The sequence below is a fragment of the Callorhinus ursinus genome, unplaced genomic scaffold, assembly GCF_003265705.2.
Source record: "Callorhinus ursinus isolate GAN/ISIS: 27379988/994484 unplaced genomic scaffold, GSC_fseal_2.0 scaffold4, whole genome shotgun sequence".
In the NCBI taxonomy this organism is placed as follows: Eukaryota; Metazoa; Chordata; class Mammalia; order Carnivora; family Otariidae; genus Callorhinus; species Callorhinus ursinus.
In genome coordinates, this window is record NW_027397066.1 from 161,330,198 (window position 1) to 161,348,501 (window position 18,304).

At 49.7% G+C, this 18,304-nt stretch overlaps 1 protein-coding gene across 3 annotated transcripts in view; it reads left to right on the plus strand.

Annotated features, from left to right (window-relative positions):
- The window catches only part of LZTS1 (leucine zipper tumor suppressor 1), a 52,845-nt gene extending 35,925 nt beyond the window's left edge, over positions 1–16,920 (plus strand). For 2 of the 3 annotated variants that reach the window (XM_025873898.2, XM_073892644.1), the window contains exons 2-4: positions 7,326–7,803; positions 9,102–9,902; positions 12,463–16,920. In XM_025873898.2, coding sequence (XP_025729683.1) covers positions 7,459–7,803; positions 9,102–9,902; positions 12,463–13,134 — 1,818 coding nt within the window. In that variant the 5' untranslated portion in view covers positions 7,326–7,458 and the 3' untranslated portion in view covers positions 13,135–16,920. The remainder of the gene's footprint in view (positions 1–7,325; positions 7,804–9,101; positions 9,903–12,462) is intronic. The other variant, XM_073892645.1, reaches the window with a different exon arrangement.
- The last annotated feature ends 1,384 nt before the right edge of the window (positions 16,921–18,304 follow it).

Here is an 18,304-nt window from a genome sequence, read left to right on the forward strand (position 1 = left end):
CACACACACACACACACACACACACACACACACACACACACACACACTCTCCCCACAGCCCCTCTTTACACATGTGGCCCACATAGAGCCCCACCCCCAAACTGGAAAATGGAACCCAATTGGCCCTATTCTATTGGTAAAATGGGAATTTTGAGTCCAGGACTCCTGATGTGACCTGGGCAAGTCCCTTCCTTGCTCTGGGCTTCCATGTAGCCTCTGTGTAGTAAAGGAGTTGGGGTAAAGGATCTCTGAAGTCCTACTATCTCTAGCATTATGAAACTTTGACCATGGAAGATGCTGCCCTCATTGTCCAGACTGCCTCAGAGCAGGGAGGCCTTCCATCACCTGCAACAGGATGATCTCTCTGTTTGGTCAAAACTCCTTTACCCCCTCCCCACCCCCACCCCCACTCCATCACAGGGTTACTGCCTCTTGCCTCCGCTCTGCCAGTGGCACCCTCTTATTAATAACAGCAGTGTGCCACTTCCTCACCCCAGGGTAATATGGTGACATGTGATTTGGGGTTGCTGTCCCATTCTTACTGCCTTCTTGTGATGTATTGGCCAATAAGGGTCTCAGATGTCACCTCTCCTAAAAACTAGACATCTAAGACTCAAAGAAAATAAATCCTAGAAAACTTCCCACCCATGTGGAGAAGTAGTGATATACAAGAGTATTTTAGCAACAAAATGGAAACATCTGAGTAGGGAGGAATGAGTGAAATGTAGTAGGATACTACTGCACAGCAGGTAAAAGAAGGAACATGAACTGGTCCAAAATATATCATGTTGAATAAAATAATCAAGGTTGCAGAATGATACATACAGCAGGATACCATTTATGTAAAGTAAAAAAGCAATACCTATACTATTCTTTATGTTAAGAATATTTAAAGATTAAAAAAATGTACATACGTAATCCATGATAGGGATTCTCCCTGGGGAGAGAGATATGGAGGAAAGGAGAAAGGAAGAAGTAATGGGAATTTTAACTTTGAGTTGTTTTATTTCTAAAACAAGTAGCATTTTAACAGTTGTCAATTCTGCACAAGTTAGATTATTTTTATAGTATTTCAGTATTTTACAAATGGATTAAAATTAAAGTTAGTAGATGAAGAAGACTCTTAAGAGCAGCATGTCAGGTACCAGAGCAAGCATTGGTGAGATACCTTCCCTGGAGGGAGCCTTGTTCATCACAGTCTAGGTGGCTGCCCCCTCCAATGCCTGCTGCCTTTCACCTTATGGACCCTCTTTGAAGCAGTTCCAAAGTCTGTTCAAGTCTTAGGAAACAGGGTTGCAGGAACCTGGAGTCTGAGCATGGGAGGGTGGGGTGGAGGAGGAGGTGCACTCAGGTGATACAACACAGTTTCTCTGGTTTCACTTCCTTTCCTTGCTCCCATCTCAGGGAGTCATTAGTTAAGTCAGTAATCTAAGACTAAGCTATTTGTTCCTCCCCAAAGTCTCCAATGAGCACTGGGCTTTGGCATCATGGTGGGAGGGTGCCAGGCAGAGTGCAGAGATGCCCCACAGCAGGGTAGTGGGTTCCTGCTGGACCTTCCTGCAGGACCACTCCCTGGGCAGTGACTGAGAGGGGAGGAGAGACAGGGGGAGGGGAAGGAGGGAGAGAAGGTGGAGCAGATGGAAAAATAACCCTTCGGAGGCTGAGCATGCTGATCTTGTGAGCGACCTCTCCAGACTGGGCAAGGGCAGAGGAGACAATGGGTGTAGATGCTCACTCTTCCTAGGCCAGAAGTCTGGATTCCTATGGGCAAGGCCATAGCTAGCTGCTTTTCCTCAGGGTTTGGGATGGAAGGGTGAGTAATACTCTTTCTCACCTTCCTGAGTCCAGACAGACCCCTTTTCAACTCCATGTCTCCATCTCCACATTCCATAAAAGGGGATCAGAGAGATATGTCACTCTGGCATGAGCCCTGGTTTCCTTGGGGAAGGGGAGTGCAAAATGGCGTGGGGGGAAAGCAGCTGTGCTGGGAGTAGAAGCAGCTCAAAAGGGAGGGCTTCCCAAGATTCCAAGGTCTTTCTGGTCCTGTTGTAGCCGCCAGACTGAGGGCAGGCAGGGGGTGGGGTCAAGTAGGGGACAGAGGGGGCTGGCCTGGTGCTGGGGGGGACGTCTCCTGAATTCCCTGGGGCCAAATTTTGAGAAGTATAGGCTAGGGGGTCCTTTTCTACCAGATGTTTTTGGCTGTTCTTTTCTTTCCTTCCCTTCTCTTAAACCTGGAGTCTAATTCTTGCTTGACTCCTTCTGGAAAGTCAGTAGGAGTTCATGCAGGAGAATGTCGCTATGACACGCTCAGTGAGAGGTTCTCTGGCCCCTTTATTTTTCATCTCTTGTCTTCTTGCCTCTTTCTTTCCCCTTCTTGAACCTCCAGGATCTGCGTGATTACTTATTTTTTACCCCAAGTACGCGCAGTACTTTGGGCCAGTAGGGATTTGCCTCCCAGGAACACAAATGTGCCCCTATGCCTTGTCCTTCCTGAGTACATAGATAGCAAATCTGGCAGGGCTGGGCGGATGGGAAGACCTAGGGTTTGGGAACTGGGATGGATCATAGCCACATTTTCTGTGATGCAAGTTGATAAAAGAACAAGTCCAGACACTTAAAGGTAATTTGTTTAGCTTCAAGTGCATTTGGGGATAATCTCGAACTTCAAAGCTCTTCTGTGTCAAGACCTAGGAAATGGAGAAAAGGGATCTGGCGCTATGGGACAGGAATGCACTCAGGGGACCAGAGGCCACCATCCTGCCCCCACTCCTCTCCTGCGCTCCCTGGCATCATTTGTCTTCCTCCTCTCATCCTCTAGGGCCTAGCACAGTATTCATGCATCACAGGTAATCCACATTGCTACTCAGGTGAACCAAGAAGCTTACCTATTCCTAAAACCTTGTTGTCATCTTCCCAAAAGGGAAATGTGACTATGGCTAGAGGCCATGGACCCTGACTTCTCCTCCAGGCTTTCTCTTCCCCATCCCTGGAAACTTATTTTGCTATCCAGGATGGGAGCCCTAACATCTCTGAGCCTTACCTGCAGTCCCCAGCATTGTGCTGTAGCATGGAGACCCTGGAATTTGGGTCTAGGTTCAAGTCCCAGCTTAGCCACTGGCCAGTTAAATGACAAGGGCCACATCATGTAACCTCATGCCTCACTTCCTCATTTTGTCCTAGGAGCTATAGATTTGAAGTCTTTGCTTTCATAGAACTTATATATTCTGGTGAAGATGCACACAATAAACAAATTAAAAAATAATATTGTTTCAGGTTAAGCAGTTGTTATGAAGGAAATAAACAGGCTGGTACAATAGAGAGTAACGGGGGACTTGGATTTTTTTCAAGGGTAACCATAGATCACATTGCAGAGGTAATATTTGAATTTAGAACTGAAGGATGAGAAAGATCTGTGAGAATAGCTAAGGAAACAGAATTGTCAGCAGAGGTAGCAGCAGGTGTGAAAGCTCCTCAGTGGGGAAAGGCTTGGTGTGTTCACCAATAGGGGAGAGATGAGTCTGGCTATCCTTTCGGATGTGAGCAAGGAAAGAATGGGACAAGATAGGACTGGAGCAGTAGGTAGAAACCAAGGCCTGCTCAGGACCTTATTCTAGGAACAGTTAGAAGCTTTGAAGGGTTACCATCGGGGAGCATGACACTGACACTTCAGCTACTCAGGAAGAACAGACTGGGGAAAGACAAATTTGGAGGCCGTCTCAAGGACCGCAAGAGAGGAGATGGTCTCGGAACAGGAGAGCCATGGACAGATTTATGTAGCATGTCTGCCAAAACTATAGTTATAGTCCAGCTATGTTGTATGCTTCTTGAGGGCAGCACCCTCATCTTGGCCTTCAGTTGATCACACATACATTTGTAGAACACTAACCATGTGCCTAGCACTGCCCTTGACTTGTTAGTTTGCTTCATCCTCCTATTGGTCCTATGAAATAGTTATTTTTTCCAATTTATAAGCAAAGAAACCTCAGAGAGGTTAATTTTGAAATCCATATCTGTCTGAGGCCATAGCCAACTGTCTTATCTCTACAACATTGTATGTTCATAATGTTCATAAATGTGTACTGGATAGGCAAAAAGTAAGTCACTCATTGCCCAAGTGGTGTAGTGTGCAGAGTGCAGGAGAGGCTTTTGGCTAAAAATAGCTTCCCTACATGGGACAACAGTAGAATTTTTGATTCTTAGGATCTGAAGGCCCAGTTAAGCAAGAGATGGAAGATGTGGGGGTGAAAAACACATTTTGTCATCGTCAACTGGTAAATTAGCAGAGGATCTCTGTACTGCTAAGTAACATCATTGGGGATTGGGATGCAGGAAAGTTGCATCCCAATGGAACAGAGAGCACTAGTTCTGGAAAATGAGGTGAGGCACTGAAGATAACATGGGGATGAAGAATGCTGCGGAGAACAATGATAAATACCAAGGAAAATACCTGCCAGTTATGGGGTGCCTCTTGTGTAGGCATTTAGTAAATGTCCTAGACGTATTAGCTTATTTTGGTGTCTCATAAACTTCTCTTAACAATCCTATGAGGTAGGCATAACTGTGTTTCCTTGAGTCTAAGAGACCATCAATTTAATAAAAGCTTTTCAAAGAAAACATACATTGTACTTACACCATGATGTCTTGTTGTGTTGTGCCTCTACTAATGGAATATAGAATGCGTTTATTCGTAACCTAACTACTTTACAGTTCAGGCTAACAATGCAAGTTTGAATTCAAGCCTTCATATCCAGAGTCTGAAGAGTCCTTTCTTCCACTCTGCACATACAATGCCCTATAACCCGCCTGGGACTTCTTTCACATCTTTAGGATTAACAGTGTAATTTAGAGCAGAATAAAGAATACAAGGTTTCTTCTGCTTTTCCTATTTTACTAAACTCACAGTCCCCCTCCCCATCATCTATCTTTTAACTAAGAAATACTCCTTCACAATGCATGACAACCCCATGGATTTTCCCAGCTTTGAAAGTCATGTGGCCTAAGCTTAGAGATTTGTTCAAATTTGCAAATGTGCTGGTGTTGACATCCCAATGTATTCCTCTGTGTGGTGACTGGCAAGGTTGTTGTTATTTTCAGCACTGGTTATAAAATGCATTTCTATTACTTTCAGTTTTTTATTTTAATTCCAGTATAGTTAATGTACAGTAGCGATTCAACACTTTCATACATTACTGGGTGCCCATAACTGACAAGTGGATTCCTTAATCTCCATCATCTATTTCACCCATCCCTGCACCCACCTCTCCTCTGGTAACCATCACTTTGTTCTCTATAGTTAGGAGTCTGTTTTGTGGTTTGCCTTTTTCTCTCTCTCTTTTTTCCCCTTTGCTCATTTGTTTTGTTTCTTAAATTCCACATATGAGTGAAATCATATGGTATTTGTCTTTCTCTGACTGACTTATTTCACTTAGCATTATACTCTCTAGCTCCATTTATGTCTTTGCAAATGGCAAGATTTCATTCTATCTTATGGCTGAGTAACAGTCCATCATTCATATATATATATATGAATATATATATATGAATATATATATATGAATATATATATATATATATGAATATATATATATATATGTATTTCACCTCTTCTTTATCCATCCATCCCCCTCGGCTGCTTCCATAGTTTGGCTCTTGTAACTAATGCTGCAATCAACATAGGGTACATGTATCCCTTTGAATTAGTGTTGTTGTATTTTTAGTGTAAATACCCAGTAGTGTGATTCCTGGATTGGGCATTCCTATTACTTTTAAAAGCATTTTAAACTTCTCAACATTCGGAGGTACAATTATTTCCCTCTTCTTTCTCTCTGGAACCCTCTCCAGTCAGGCCTTGATTTCCACCCCTCCACCCAAACTGGTCTTGTCAAGGTCAGTGACAACCTACCTCCACATGGCCAGACCCATTGACCAACTCTCAGCAGCAGCAGCCCCTGACACCATCCTTACAAAACAGTTTCTTTCTTAGGTCTCCTCTATCAGTCAGAGCCTTCTCAGTTTCTCCTCTTCATTCCTCCTCACCTTCTGACCTCCATGAACCAGTCCTCAGACTTCTCTTATCTTCCCGCCTTCACTTCCGTACTTATGTCACCTAGTTGGATAGCTGGCTTCTATAATCAACAGCTTTTACATGGAAATCTGCAGCTCTCCACCCATCCTACTGCCTACTCTATAGCGCTCCTTGGATGTCTAATAGGCTCTGCAAACTTAATGTCTTAAACCAAACTCCTATTTTCCACCCCCACCTCATCCTAAACTGGTTCTTTTTGTGGTCTTTTGTACCTCAATAAATGGCAACTTATGTCCTCTAGTTGCTTGGATAAAAATATTGAGGTCATCTTGACTCCTCTCTTTCTCTCATTCCCCGCATCCAGTCCTGTAGCAAATCCTATCAGCTGGACTTTAAAATTACATCTAAAATGCAATCCACTGCTACCACCTCGGCCCAGTCATGTTAGTCACTCGCCTAATGTAATTGGCCCACCACTTCCATCCAGGCCTATCAGCAGCCCCTTTTCCACCCGGCAGCCAGAGTGACCCTCTGCAGTCTAAGATCAAGTAATCAACTGCTTAAAGCCATGTAGGGGCTCCTCATCTCAATCAGAGTTAAATTCCAGCCCTATGTCCAACCAGGCTCTATGTCCTGGTACCTGCTAGTTTTGACTTCTGCCTGTCCTATGCCCCCCACCCTCATTGCTAACTATTCTCCAGCCAGACTGGTCTCTTGACTGGTCTCACATATGCCAAGCACAGTCCACCACAGGGACTTAGGGCTTCTGTTCTTGGGGCTTCTGAGCTTCTTTTCTCTTCCCCCAGATTTCTACCTGGCTTGCTCACTCATTTTCATGAGGTTTCTTCAAATGATACCACAACTGAGAGGCCTCCCTTGTGCCGCCTGTATAAAATAACCACCTCCCAGAATTCTACACTTACTCTGCTTAGTTTTCCCCCATAGCATGTATATCACTAAGAATAGTAGACACTGATTTGTTGATGGCCTGTCCACACTACACTGAGCACAAGTCCCGCAAGTGCAGGGACTGTAGCCGTGTCAGTCACTACAGTATCCCAGGACTTAGAGGAGGGCCATCCCAAAGGAGGGTCTCAGTGAATGTTTGTTGAATTAGCAGACAAAGGAAGAATGAACAAAGAGTCCAGTAACAGTCAAGGCTGAGCTTTCATTAGGAGAAGCATACTTTCTCTACTGCTCAGATCTAGCAGTCAGAACCAACTCCTCTCCAAGTCGCCATCGAGGACTGTGCAGTGACTGGCCCTTCTCAGGCTGACTTTTGCCTTCTGTCCCCTTCCAGGTGTTCAGCTCTCCCAGGCTCCTCGAGGCCTCTGCTATGACCACAGTTCCCTCGTGGTACCAGGACTGCCCTTTGCTGCCGCAGCCACACCAGATCCCCGTTCTGCCCTGTCTGTCCTTGGCCCCAAGCCAGCATGGGTAGTGTCAGTAGCCTCATCTCTGGCCACAGCTTTCACGGCAAGCACTGCCGGGCTTCACGATACAAGCTGGGCAAATCCTCCCATCTCAAGAAGCTCAATCGGTATTCAGATGGGCTGCTGAGATTTGGCTTCTCTCAGGACTCAGGCCATGGCAAGTCCAGCTCCAAAATGGGAAAGAGTGAAGACTTCTTCTACATCAAGGTCAGCCAGAAAGCCCGGGGCTCCCACCACCCAGATTACACTGCACTGTCTAGTGGGGACATAGGCGGCCAGCCTGGGGTGGACTTTGGCCCGTCCACCCCACCCAAGCTTATGCCCTTCTCCAATCAGCTAGAAATGGTAAGCAAGGGTCTCTGGTAAGGGTGGGTGGGTCAGAAAACCAATAGAGAGCAAAATGGGGGTAAAGAGCAGGGAGGCAGGGAGAGGGGAATGTAGGTGGTGATACTAACATTTAAACCTCCAAGAGGCCAGAGCAGTGGTGGTAAGGGCGAAAGTGCTCAGTTACACCACAGAGATCAAAGGCTAGATGAGGGAATTGAAGCATTGGTCAATCCTCTAATCTGGAAGCCTTGGGTGAGCCCTAAGCAAAGAGCAAAGGGGAATGAAAGCCTTTCTGAGCTCTACTGAAATGCAATTGGTTGTCAAAGCAGGACCAACAGCAGCATTTTCAAGTGCATGGCAAGAGGAGGGAGCTCTGTTATCTCTGGAAGAGCCAATGGAGAGTCCACTTGGAGAGAGCTAGCCACTTCTCTGCTAGCAGACTCCTGGAGGTGGGCCTTTCCCTCACTCACTCTTCCTGTGGTGCAGCAGCTCCTCACTCAAGCTGGGCCTTGGAAATGTCTTTGGCTGGATAAAAGCCAAGTTTGTTATCATCAAGTTAGCAAGGATGAGATTAAAAGTACCCTAAATACTCAGAAATCCAGCCCTTATGCCACCTCAAGCTTTCATGGGTCCCACCAGTGGACCTGAAAATTTTCCTAGTTAAGCCTTTGCCCCCACCTGGGGGGTTGAATCCATGGCTTTGATATACTAGGAAGGGACCCCCTTAGTTTACAAAGAGCTTTCAGTTTTTCAAATTAAAGGGCTTGTAGACTGCAGTGCACTCTCCCAGTGAAAATGACAGTTTTCAGAAAAGGATTGTTATTTCAAGTGATCCTCCCACCCCTTCAATACTGGTCATAGCCAGTTTTCTTACTCCTGGCCTACTGGAAGGGGCAGTGAAGGTGAAGAAGGGATTGACCTCTACAAGGGCACCATGCTCGTCCAGCCTAATTGCTTTACCCTATACCACCCAGAGACCCAGAGCCAGAGCCCTGGCCCAGGGATCTCAGCCAGTGAACCTAAAAATGCTGTTCGTCATCTCAGGAGGGTGGGGACAAGCTTATGACAGGTTGGTAGTTTATAAAACAAAGTGCCTGGGTCATCCTTAAGGATAGCCATCCCTAGACACAAAGGAATTTCTCCTTCCTGAGAGAGACTCACCATATTCGGCTGCTTCATAGCCACAGGAAACCTTGCCTGTGGCTATGACCAAGAAGGATGCTGCGTGGCTGGTACACATACTCAGGCAAGGGAGGGAAGGGTGCAAGGGGAGCTGAGGGAAGACATTGGATGGATACGGTTGTTTTCCTCACCAGGGCTCAGAGAAGGGTGCGGCGAGGCCCACAGCATTCAAGCCCGTGCTGCCGCGGTCAGGAGCCATCCTCCACTCGTCCCCTGAGAGCTCCAGCCACCAGCTGCACCCTGCCCCTCCAGACAGGCCCAAGGAACAGGAGCCAAAGCCCAGCCTGTGCTCTGGGGCGCTGTCTGACTCCGGCCGGAACTCCATGTCCAGCCTGCCCACGCACAGCACCAGCAGCAGCTACCAGTTGGACCCACTGGTTACGCCAGTGGGGCCAACCAGCCGTTTTGGGGGCTCAGCCCACAACATTACCCAGGGCATCATCCTCCAGGACAGCAACATGATGAGCCTGAAGGCTCTATCTTTCTCTGATGGGGGTAGCAAGCTGGCCCACCCAAGCCAGGCGGACAAGGGTTCCTCATGTGTGCGTTGCCCCATCTCCACAGACGAGTGCACCATCCAGGAGCTTGAGCAGAAGCTGCTGGGGAGAGGAGAGCTGCAGAAGCTGCAGTGCAGCCTGGAGGAGAAGGAGCTGCCCTCCAGCCAGGCCTCCGAAGAGCGGCAGTGGCGCTGCAAGGAGGGGCGGGAGGGCCTGGAGCAGAAAGGCAGCAGCAAACTGAAGCAAGCTTCCCAGAAGAGCCAGCGCACGCAGCAGGGGCTGCACCTCCAGGTGCTCCAGCTCCAGCAGGAGAAGCGGCAGCTCCGGCAGGAACTTGAGAGCCTCATGAAGGAGCAGGACCTGCTGGAGACCAAGCTCAGGTCCTACGAGAAGGAGAAGACCAGCTTCGTCCCTGCGCTAGAAGAGACCCAGTGGGAGGTGAGGCTTTACTGTGTGGGCTGCGGTGGGGGGGGGGGGGGGGGCAGTCAGGTGTTTGATGCCAGTCGCTGTTTCTCCAGGTCCTAGCCCATGGTGTGTGAACACAAATTGCCTAAGCAGAGTGAGCCAAAGTGCCAGCCTTGGGACCCAGAGAAGGGGCTATGATTTGTGTGAGTTTCCTACTCTCTGCTACCCCAGGGTCTCATGGCTTCCAGAACTGAATTTACTAACTGAGTCACTGACTGAGAAGCTGGAACCAGGAGAACGGAGGCTCATTGGGCAGTCTGAGGGCTGACCCACTTCCTCTTGCGGGAGGCTCAAAGGAAGCACAAGCCGTTCCTGAGCCTGAGTTCACAGTGGTTCAAGAGACCACAAGAGAGCAGAGACCTTGTTACTTTTGAGAGAAGGGACCCCACCCACCAGGAAGAGTGACCTCACTTGGGGCAGGTATCACTGACAGAATGGCTCATTCCTCACAGAAGTGTAAGTGGGGCTTTGTTTGGTGGGCTGCAATGGAAACATGAGCAAGAGAAGGGCACACAGCACCTAGAAATGAGGCATCTGAACCTGGCTTTGCTGGAGAGCCTGCTTAACTTCCACATCCTGCTCTCCAGCAGGTAGCTTTCCTCACCTGAAGGGGCTTTCAAGGTGGTACGGGGGGTGGGGTGCGCAGGTAGGGGTGTGGGCATGGTGGCTCTGGCATTCTCCCCAAAGACGCCTACCCTGGAAAGGAACTGAGGAGGCATTGTGTCTGGTTAGAGCAGCGCCACCCCCAGGTGCGGTGACACATCCTCAGCAGCACAGCTTCCTAGATGCACTGCAGCTTGCTGCACTTATTCTGGAAATGAGAAGGACAAGTGTCATCAGGAGTAGAGGAAAAGGGTCCTTTCTCTGGCAGAGATGAACAGGGGGACTGGACAGGTGAGAAGGGAAAGTCCCTTGTGTTTGCCAGGTCTCCCAAAGAAGAAAGGATGCTGGCCATGGGAGCAGTGCCTGTCCACTTTCCCATTGATGTTGGCAACGCAGACCTCACCCCAGCCATTGTTTTTCAGCCAGGGCTCAGGACACATTGGGGCAACTCAGAAATGTAAGCTAGTCCTGGCGCTAGGCACCCATCCTTATTTGCCCAATCCCCAACTACGCTGGGCATTGCTGTGACCTCATTCCCAGACTGTCCAGTCAGGCTCTATAGCAAAACCATAAAAAAATAAACATTTAAAATAACACATAAATATATTGCAAACATATTTAGAAAGATAATAATTTATCAAGTGTTTATTAAGTACCAAGTCCTAGGTTCTCCCATTTTATCCTTATAATAACCCTATGAAGTAGGTACTGTTACTAATCCTTAAGTTAGTTAAGGAAACTGGGGCACAGAGAGGTTATAGTAACAAGTTAAATGACTTGCCCACGGTCACCACATAATAGGTATCAGAGCCAGGATTTGATCTCAACACTTTGGCTCCAGAGTTCACATTTTTAATCACTACTCCATAGTGCCACAACACTAGTGTAGTATATTGCCAGGATCAGCCAGTCATATCATATATGATCCAGCCAGGACTCAAAGGCAGGCCCATGCCTAAACCATGATTCTATGTTGCTCCCTCTGTGAAACAAATACAGGCTTGGTCTTAGAAAGGCATCCTTGGTCCCACACAAGTATTGCGGGTGGAACTCTGCATTGCTTCATAAATGGTTCATGAGCACAAGGGGTTGGGGGTTACTGTGAGTGAAGTGAGGAGAAATTAAGGTGGCTTCTGGTCTTGATCCAAGAATCCATTCTATAGAGGCCCAGGCCCTGACCTTCATTCTGTCCAGCTTGCCCATAGGCCGGCAGGAGAAAAGTCATTCTTGTGACACCACCGGCCAGACTGGTCTTGATCTTCTTTTGAACCACCTATGACCCCAAATGGGCCAAGACCCCGGAGACCCGTGGATCTGAATCAGTGCCTTTGGTTTTGTCTGCTGCTCTTGGCCAACTTTTGCAAAAGAAATAAGAATAGAAAAGGTGGAGGGGTGGGGCAGGGGGAGAACATAGTAGCTCTCCATTTGGCAGATCTGAATTTGACACTCTGAGCCAGGTGTGTTGCTTGTCATTGGAGTGCAGCAGTTAATGATTGAAGATAGTCTTTATCCCAGTAGGGAGAGAGGGGAGCTGGGTGTGCGCAGGGATGAGGTCAGAGGATATGGGCACAAACATGAATGACAGAAGTTTGGCAGACGTGGACATCAATATCATTGATTGTTAAGTGTGGATGATGGAGCTACCGGTAGTGGTCACTGAGTTACACATAGCCATGGGTTTGGGTACAGATTGAGATTTAGACTCTGATTTGGGATTGAGGCAGGCATGTGGACGGACCAAGTCAGGCTACAGAACGAAAGGAAGCTCAGAGAGGGGCTCGGCCTTCATGGCTCACCCAGACCGTCATGCTCTTGAGATACCGTGTCAGGACCAGCCTAATTCTTTAGGCAGTTAAGATGTTACTTGCCCCAGGTAAGGACCTCTTACATCTTAGCACTTTTCTCTTCTCCCCCACCCAACCCTTGGCAGGTGTGCCAGAAGTCAGGTGAAATCTCTCTCCTGAAGCAGCAGCTGAAGGAGTCCCAGACAGAGATCAATGTCAAGGCTAGTGAGATCCTCAGTCTGAAGGCGCAGCTGAAGGACACACGGGGCAAACTGGAAGGCATGGAGCTGAAGACCCAGGATTTGGAGAGCGCTCTGCGCACCAAGGGCCTAGAGCTAGAGGTCTGTGAGAATGAGCTACAGCGCAAGAAAAATGAGTCTGAGCTTCTCCGAGAGAAGGTGAACCTGCTGGAGCAGGAGCTGCTGGAGCTGCGGGCCCAGGCTGCCCTGCAGCGGGATGCTGTGTCTATGGGGCCAGGACTGGGGCCTGGGCCAGGGACTACCTTCTCTGAGGACATCCCCACCCTGCAGCGGGAGTTGGAGCGGCTGCGTGCAGAGCTGAAGGAGGAGCGGCAAGGCCACGACCAGATGTCCTCAGGCTTCCAGCATGAGCGGCTGGTGTGGAAGGAGGAGAAAGAGAAGGTGATCCAGTACCAGAAGCAGTTACAGCAGAGCTACCTAGCCATGTACCAGCGGAACCAGCGCCTGGAGAAGGCTCTGCAGCAACTGGCCCGTGGGGACGGTGCAGGGGAGCCCTTTGAAATTGACCTTGAAGGGGCCGACATCCCCTATGAGGACATCATAGCCACTGAGATCTGAGGGACCTACCAGGAGAGGGAGAGCCAGGGATCTGGCATCGGGAGGCAGGGGTACAGAGCCTGTCACGGAGGGCTCCTCTCCCCACTCCCCTGCTCAGTAACTCAGGCCTCTGTGAGAGGCCTTCCCCAAGGCACAGACTGGGATTCTCCAGGGGAGGGGGGTAGGAAGGACTGCTACATAACCTTTGCAGTCCTTGCCCACATTGCAGCATTTACCATCCCTGCAGCCCACCAGACCTCTAGCTTTCCTAAGAGATGGGTTCAGGGATCTCCATCATTTGGTTAAGAGATCTCTAAACCTTGCCTTTTTGTTCAAAAATGCTTAGACCCTCTCCCAGGGATGGTGGTAACTGCTGTATTGGCCGATGGCCACCCCAGGACAGAAGCTCCCTTCTGCCTCTTCGCACAACCGCTTTTTTTGCCCCTGGACACATTGGGATGCCTTGAGATAGAAAGAAGCCATCTGTGATCATAAACCTTAGAACCTGACCTGGTCATAACCTGAGCTGTTTTTCTCTGGCCTCGGAGTTGTAGGGGTTGGATTTTGGTATGGAGAACCTGGCTTAGCAACATCAGAGCTGCCCCAACCCTAGAAAGCCACAAAAAGGAGGGGAAATCTGGGGCAGCCCAGGAATGTCTAGACTTAGCAAAGCCCAGAGGGGGTCAGAGGGAGAACCCAGGTAGTAATGGCCAGACCCTGCTGGGCCCTGCTAACTGGAGGTAAGCAGCCTTTGGACAGCTGGTAGCCATTGATCTCAGTGACCACTCTTCTTAAGGCCATAGACACTGAGGCCCTGGGGGGGGGAAGATTGTGACACAGGGAAGGTGTGGCTTTCCAAATTTCCCCGGGAGAGCCTCCAGATCTTTCCTCATGGGGCCAGAGGTAGGGGTGCCCCCACCTCGTTTAAATTGGCCAGTGGCTACTCTGAACTTACTTTCTTCTCAAGAATCCAGCCTTTGCTGGATCCAGAATAACCTATATATGACGAAAATGGTGCAGGGATGATCTGACATTTCCCTCCTTTGCCTGTGGCTCAGTTGAGTGGCACACCCTTTCCCCTTTGCATTTCCAGTGCTAAATTCAGACAAGACTCCTTACAGGTCAGGAACAATCCCCAGAGTTTGGTGGGCCAGAGTCCCAGGCAGGGAGAAGAGACACAAATACAGCCTTATGAACAGCCCCAGGGCCACTGGCTAGCCTCTGTCCACCTGGGCCCCACAGGAGCCCCCAGTTGTAAAGAATCCAGAAAGCTTCAGTTTGCTGGGGGCTGGGCCAGTGCCTGGGGGAGGCTGGTGTTTCTCTTCTGAAGATGTACAGAGCTGGGGGAGGAGAGAATGGTGGGGTTTCTTACTTAGTTGCTTGGTTCAGAGGAAAAAAAAAATTTTTTTTTTTTAGTCTTCTTTCTTTTTTTCTTTCTTGTCTTTTCAGAAGCAAGCCAGATCTAGCAGGCAGCCAGAACTGTTCCATGTTCTATTTTTGACTCAAGCTACAGCTGTTGTTCTTTCTTAGGACAGCCAAGCCTTGCTGGATTCCTGAGCTTCATGCCTGCTTGCTGAGAGGGGTTCACTGAGGTAGGAGAGATGAGAGAGTCTGGGTATTTAGCAGTGTGAGACCAAACCCCCTGGTTCTGCCTTCCTGACCACTGTCCTTACAGGACCCAGAGTGGGAGTGGGAGCTGCTTCTTGTCACCCCCCACCTTCAGAGCCACCACATTCTTTCCCTGAGTTGGGCTGAGAGCAGGGCCATCTTCCCTGCGGTTGGCTCTGCCTTCTGGTCCCTGGGGTTAAGCTGTGCCTGTGACAGAGGAGCTTTTCTGGAATTTCAAGCCACTGGTCTTAGTCATAGGGCAGATTTAAACCTGAAATGGATAGGCTAAATGCCCCCTTCCTGCCTGGAGGGCAGTGCCCTCCACTGGGCACAGTGTAGGCCCTCAAGTCAAAAATGTCCCATTCCCTCTGCTACGCTGTTAGACGGTGGGAGAGGGATGGTAAAATATCTTTCAACTGAGAAGGCACTTTGAGACCAGAAAACAAAGCAGGTGACTCCATCCAGTTTACAGAGTTTTATTCAGGGTAACTTACTGACAGGGAGAATCGGGTGGAGGAGGATCTAGGCGCTGCACGCAGTTATTCTCCACAAAGTCTGGACCTCCGACCACAGATTCTATAAAGCTAGGGGACACACAGGAGGGCATTATGGTGAGATTCAAGGGTTTGCATACACCTAATGGACAGCTAACCTTTAATTAGATCTGCAGCACCACCTGTGCCTCAGGAAGAGGAAAGACTATGTTCTCTTTAGCAGATTCATGGGAGGCCTAACAGCCTCCCCCAATCCCAGCCTGCAAAGGCATTTCTAAGGTATGTATGTTAACCTCCCAGGGGCCCAGAACACAGCTCCAAGAGAGGTCATCTAGCGAACACGAGCAAGATGGAGGGCCCAAGATGGAGTCCGTATTGTCAGCACTCCTACACACAGCGCTCACCCCCTCTGTTTCACCAGCCTGTGCCTTGTTTGAGTTCCTATCCCCATTGAGACCGCCATGAGATAGAGGGGCTGCTGCTCCCCCCTGCCAGGCTGGAGATACCCCACTGCTCCCCACCCCCAGAGAGCAGCCAAAGCCCTGTGCCCTGCCCTCCAGACCTTGCTGAGAAGAGATGGGTGCTAAGCCCAGGGGAGGACACTCAGGGGCAAGGTCTGTGCTCCACCATGGTGTGACCATACCAAGCACTCTGCATCCCTGCCTAAGGCCAACCCGTGGATGCCCCCCAACCAGCTGAAGGCTCCAGGGTGCCCCATAGGGCACCAGAGCGCAACTGTGTCCTATAACATAGTGACCTTACCGCCATGTGGTTTTTCTTCCCTTCCCTGTGGAAAAACATCCTTGTTATTCCCAGACCATGCCAAACCCAGCCTCTCCGAAAGGAGGCTCTGAACAACAGAGGCTGAGCAGTGACTGGGAAGTCAGATGACAGGGGCTTCAGAGCAGACGGCCTGGCCCAGGGCCAGCCAGCATGAGCTCGCTGCCCTTCGCTCTGAATACTCCTGCCGGCATGCTTGCTCATTCAGTCAGATCGACCTGCTCTGCTCTTCCAAAGGATGCCTGGCCTGAAAACGCTCTGCCTGCCTGCAAAGAGAGAGCAGCACCCGGTACCACCTCACCAAGAAGGGCACTCTGCCTCCAGGCCTTGCAATGACCAGAGTCTCTCAGGGCTCCCCCTGGGGCTTGTCTTCTGGCTGCTGGGTCATTCAGGTAACTCCTGCTGGGTACACTCTGGCCCCCAAAGGCACTGAGCTCTATAGGGCCTGGGGAGGGTTAGCTTTCCTCCGAGAAACACTTGCTGACCCTCTGCTCCCTGCCCTGCTCTTGTCTCAGCCCAGCCTGGGCCATCTCTTGCTGATGGAGCAGCAGCTTTGGGAGAGGGCTTTCCCTATGGGTCCTGAGTCCTCCTAAACCAGAACTGCCACGGCAGGAGGCTGTGCACCCTGTCCAGTGGGTGCTTCTTGCGTTGTCTGTCTTGTGCTGAGTCTGCAGGCAAAGCTGGAACCTCCAGCCAAGGCTGGCTTCGGATAGACTGGCATTTGGAAGAATATGTACATAGTTATTTTTCTCTGGGTTGTTTCTTGTTTTGTTTTTTGGTTTTTTTGTTTGTTTGGTTTTTTTTTTTCTTTTTTGGTTTGAGTTGCTTTTGACAGTTTCATTTTATTTTTGATGCCCCTTCTTGGCCATATAAACTATCTCTGATAATTTTATGTTTCTATTTATGAATAAAGAATGCCATTTCTCATGCCCTCCAGAGCTACTTTTGTCTCCTCAAGCTACCCTGCTTCTCCAGGCTATGGTATAGCAGCTCCTTGGGGCGCCTCCATCTGGAACAGGAAAGGTGATGTCTCTCCCTGCCAGTGAAGGAGGAGCAGACAGCCTTGATGAAGGCAGTGTTGGCCAGGGGGAAAGCATGGTTCTTGGCATCAGGTAGACTTCCAGGCAGTCTGTACCACTCTCCAACCCTGTAGTTTTATCTGTGAAAGGACCCTGACTTGACCCTGAGGAAGGAGAAAAGGAGACGAAGGGACATGGTTGTCTGTAACGCACAGGGTCCTCTCCAACAGAGAACCCCTTCCCCGGCCCCAAACTTAGGCCTTCCCTCCCTCACTGTCTAGCTGCTCACCTCACTGGCCAATTCCTTGACCCATTGAATCCAGCCTCTTTGGCAGGAGACCTGAGTGACTACTGTTGCACTACCTCTGGGCCTCCCCGCTGGGAAGGTGCAGTCACCACGGTGGCCATCTGTCCAGCCTTGTCCATGCCAACCTGCCTCGTTCACCTCGGCAAGCATTCCCAACTGCTCTGGGCTCAAGTCCTACACTCAAAGGGCTTCTACTCAGGTGGCAGGAGACAGAAGGGACATGTACAAAGGAAATGGAACACATGAGGGATAAATGGCAATGCCTCTGAGGTGGGACAAATCAGGGTTTCTAGGGAAGGTGGCAGGCAGGAACGGGTCTGGGGGACCAGTATGGGACAGAAGAGGAGTGAGCAGAAAGGGAAAGACAGGAAGCACATACCAGGACAGGCATTTCCACCAGCCTGGGGTTTCCTGCCTGTCTATGCAGGTGACAGGAGCAGCACTGAAGGTTGGAGAGGCAGGAGGCCAGGGTGCGGTGGACCTCCAAACTCCAGGAGGGTCAGGCAGCTGAGAAGTGAGCAAGCCAGGACAGGAGCCTGCATCTGTCTAATTCCAAGGCCCAGCACTCTGACAAATGGGTCGTATCAGCCCTGGAGTAACCCTTCTTGTTCTTTTCCTGAGCTGGCTCATGGTGGCGGGGGAGGCTGTTGCATTGGTGACACCCACTGAAATAGGCCTCCCACTAATCACACCCCACTGTGGCCCCCTCCCCCTTAGTTCTGGCAGGCCCTAGGACTCACATTCACCAATCAAAGTCAGTAGAAGTGAGGCTCCACCAGTTTCAGCCCAAGCTTAGAAGGCGGCGTAAGCTTGGAAGCTTCCAATTTTATATTCCTGGGGGCCCTGCGCTGCCATGTACAAAGCCCCTCTAGTCTACTGGAGAGACCCCATGGAGCAGGAGGGCTCCTGTTGTCCCACTAGGCTCCAGCTAAGTGGAGCTGATCCATCAGACCCCAGAAAGCAGGGATTTGCTTCCCCCACTC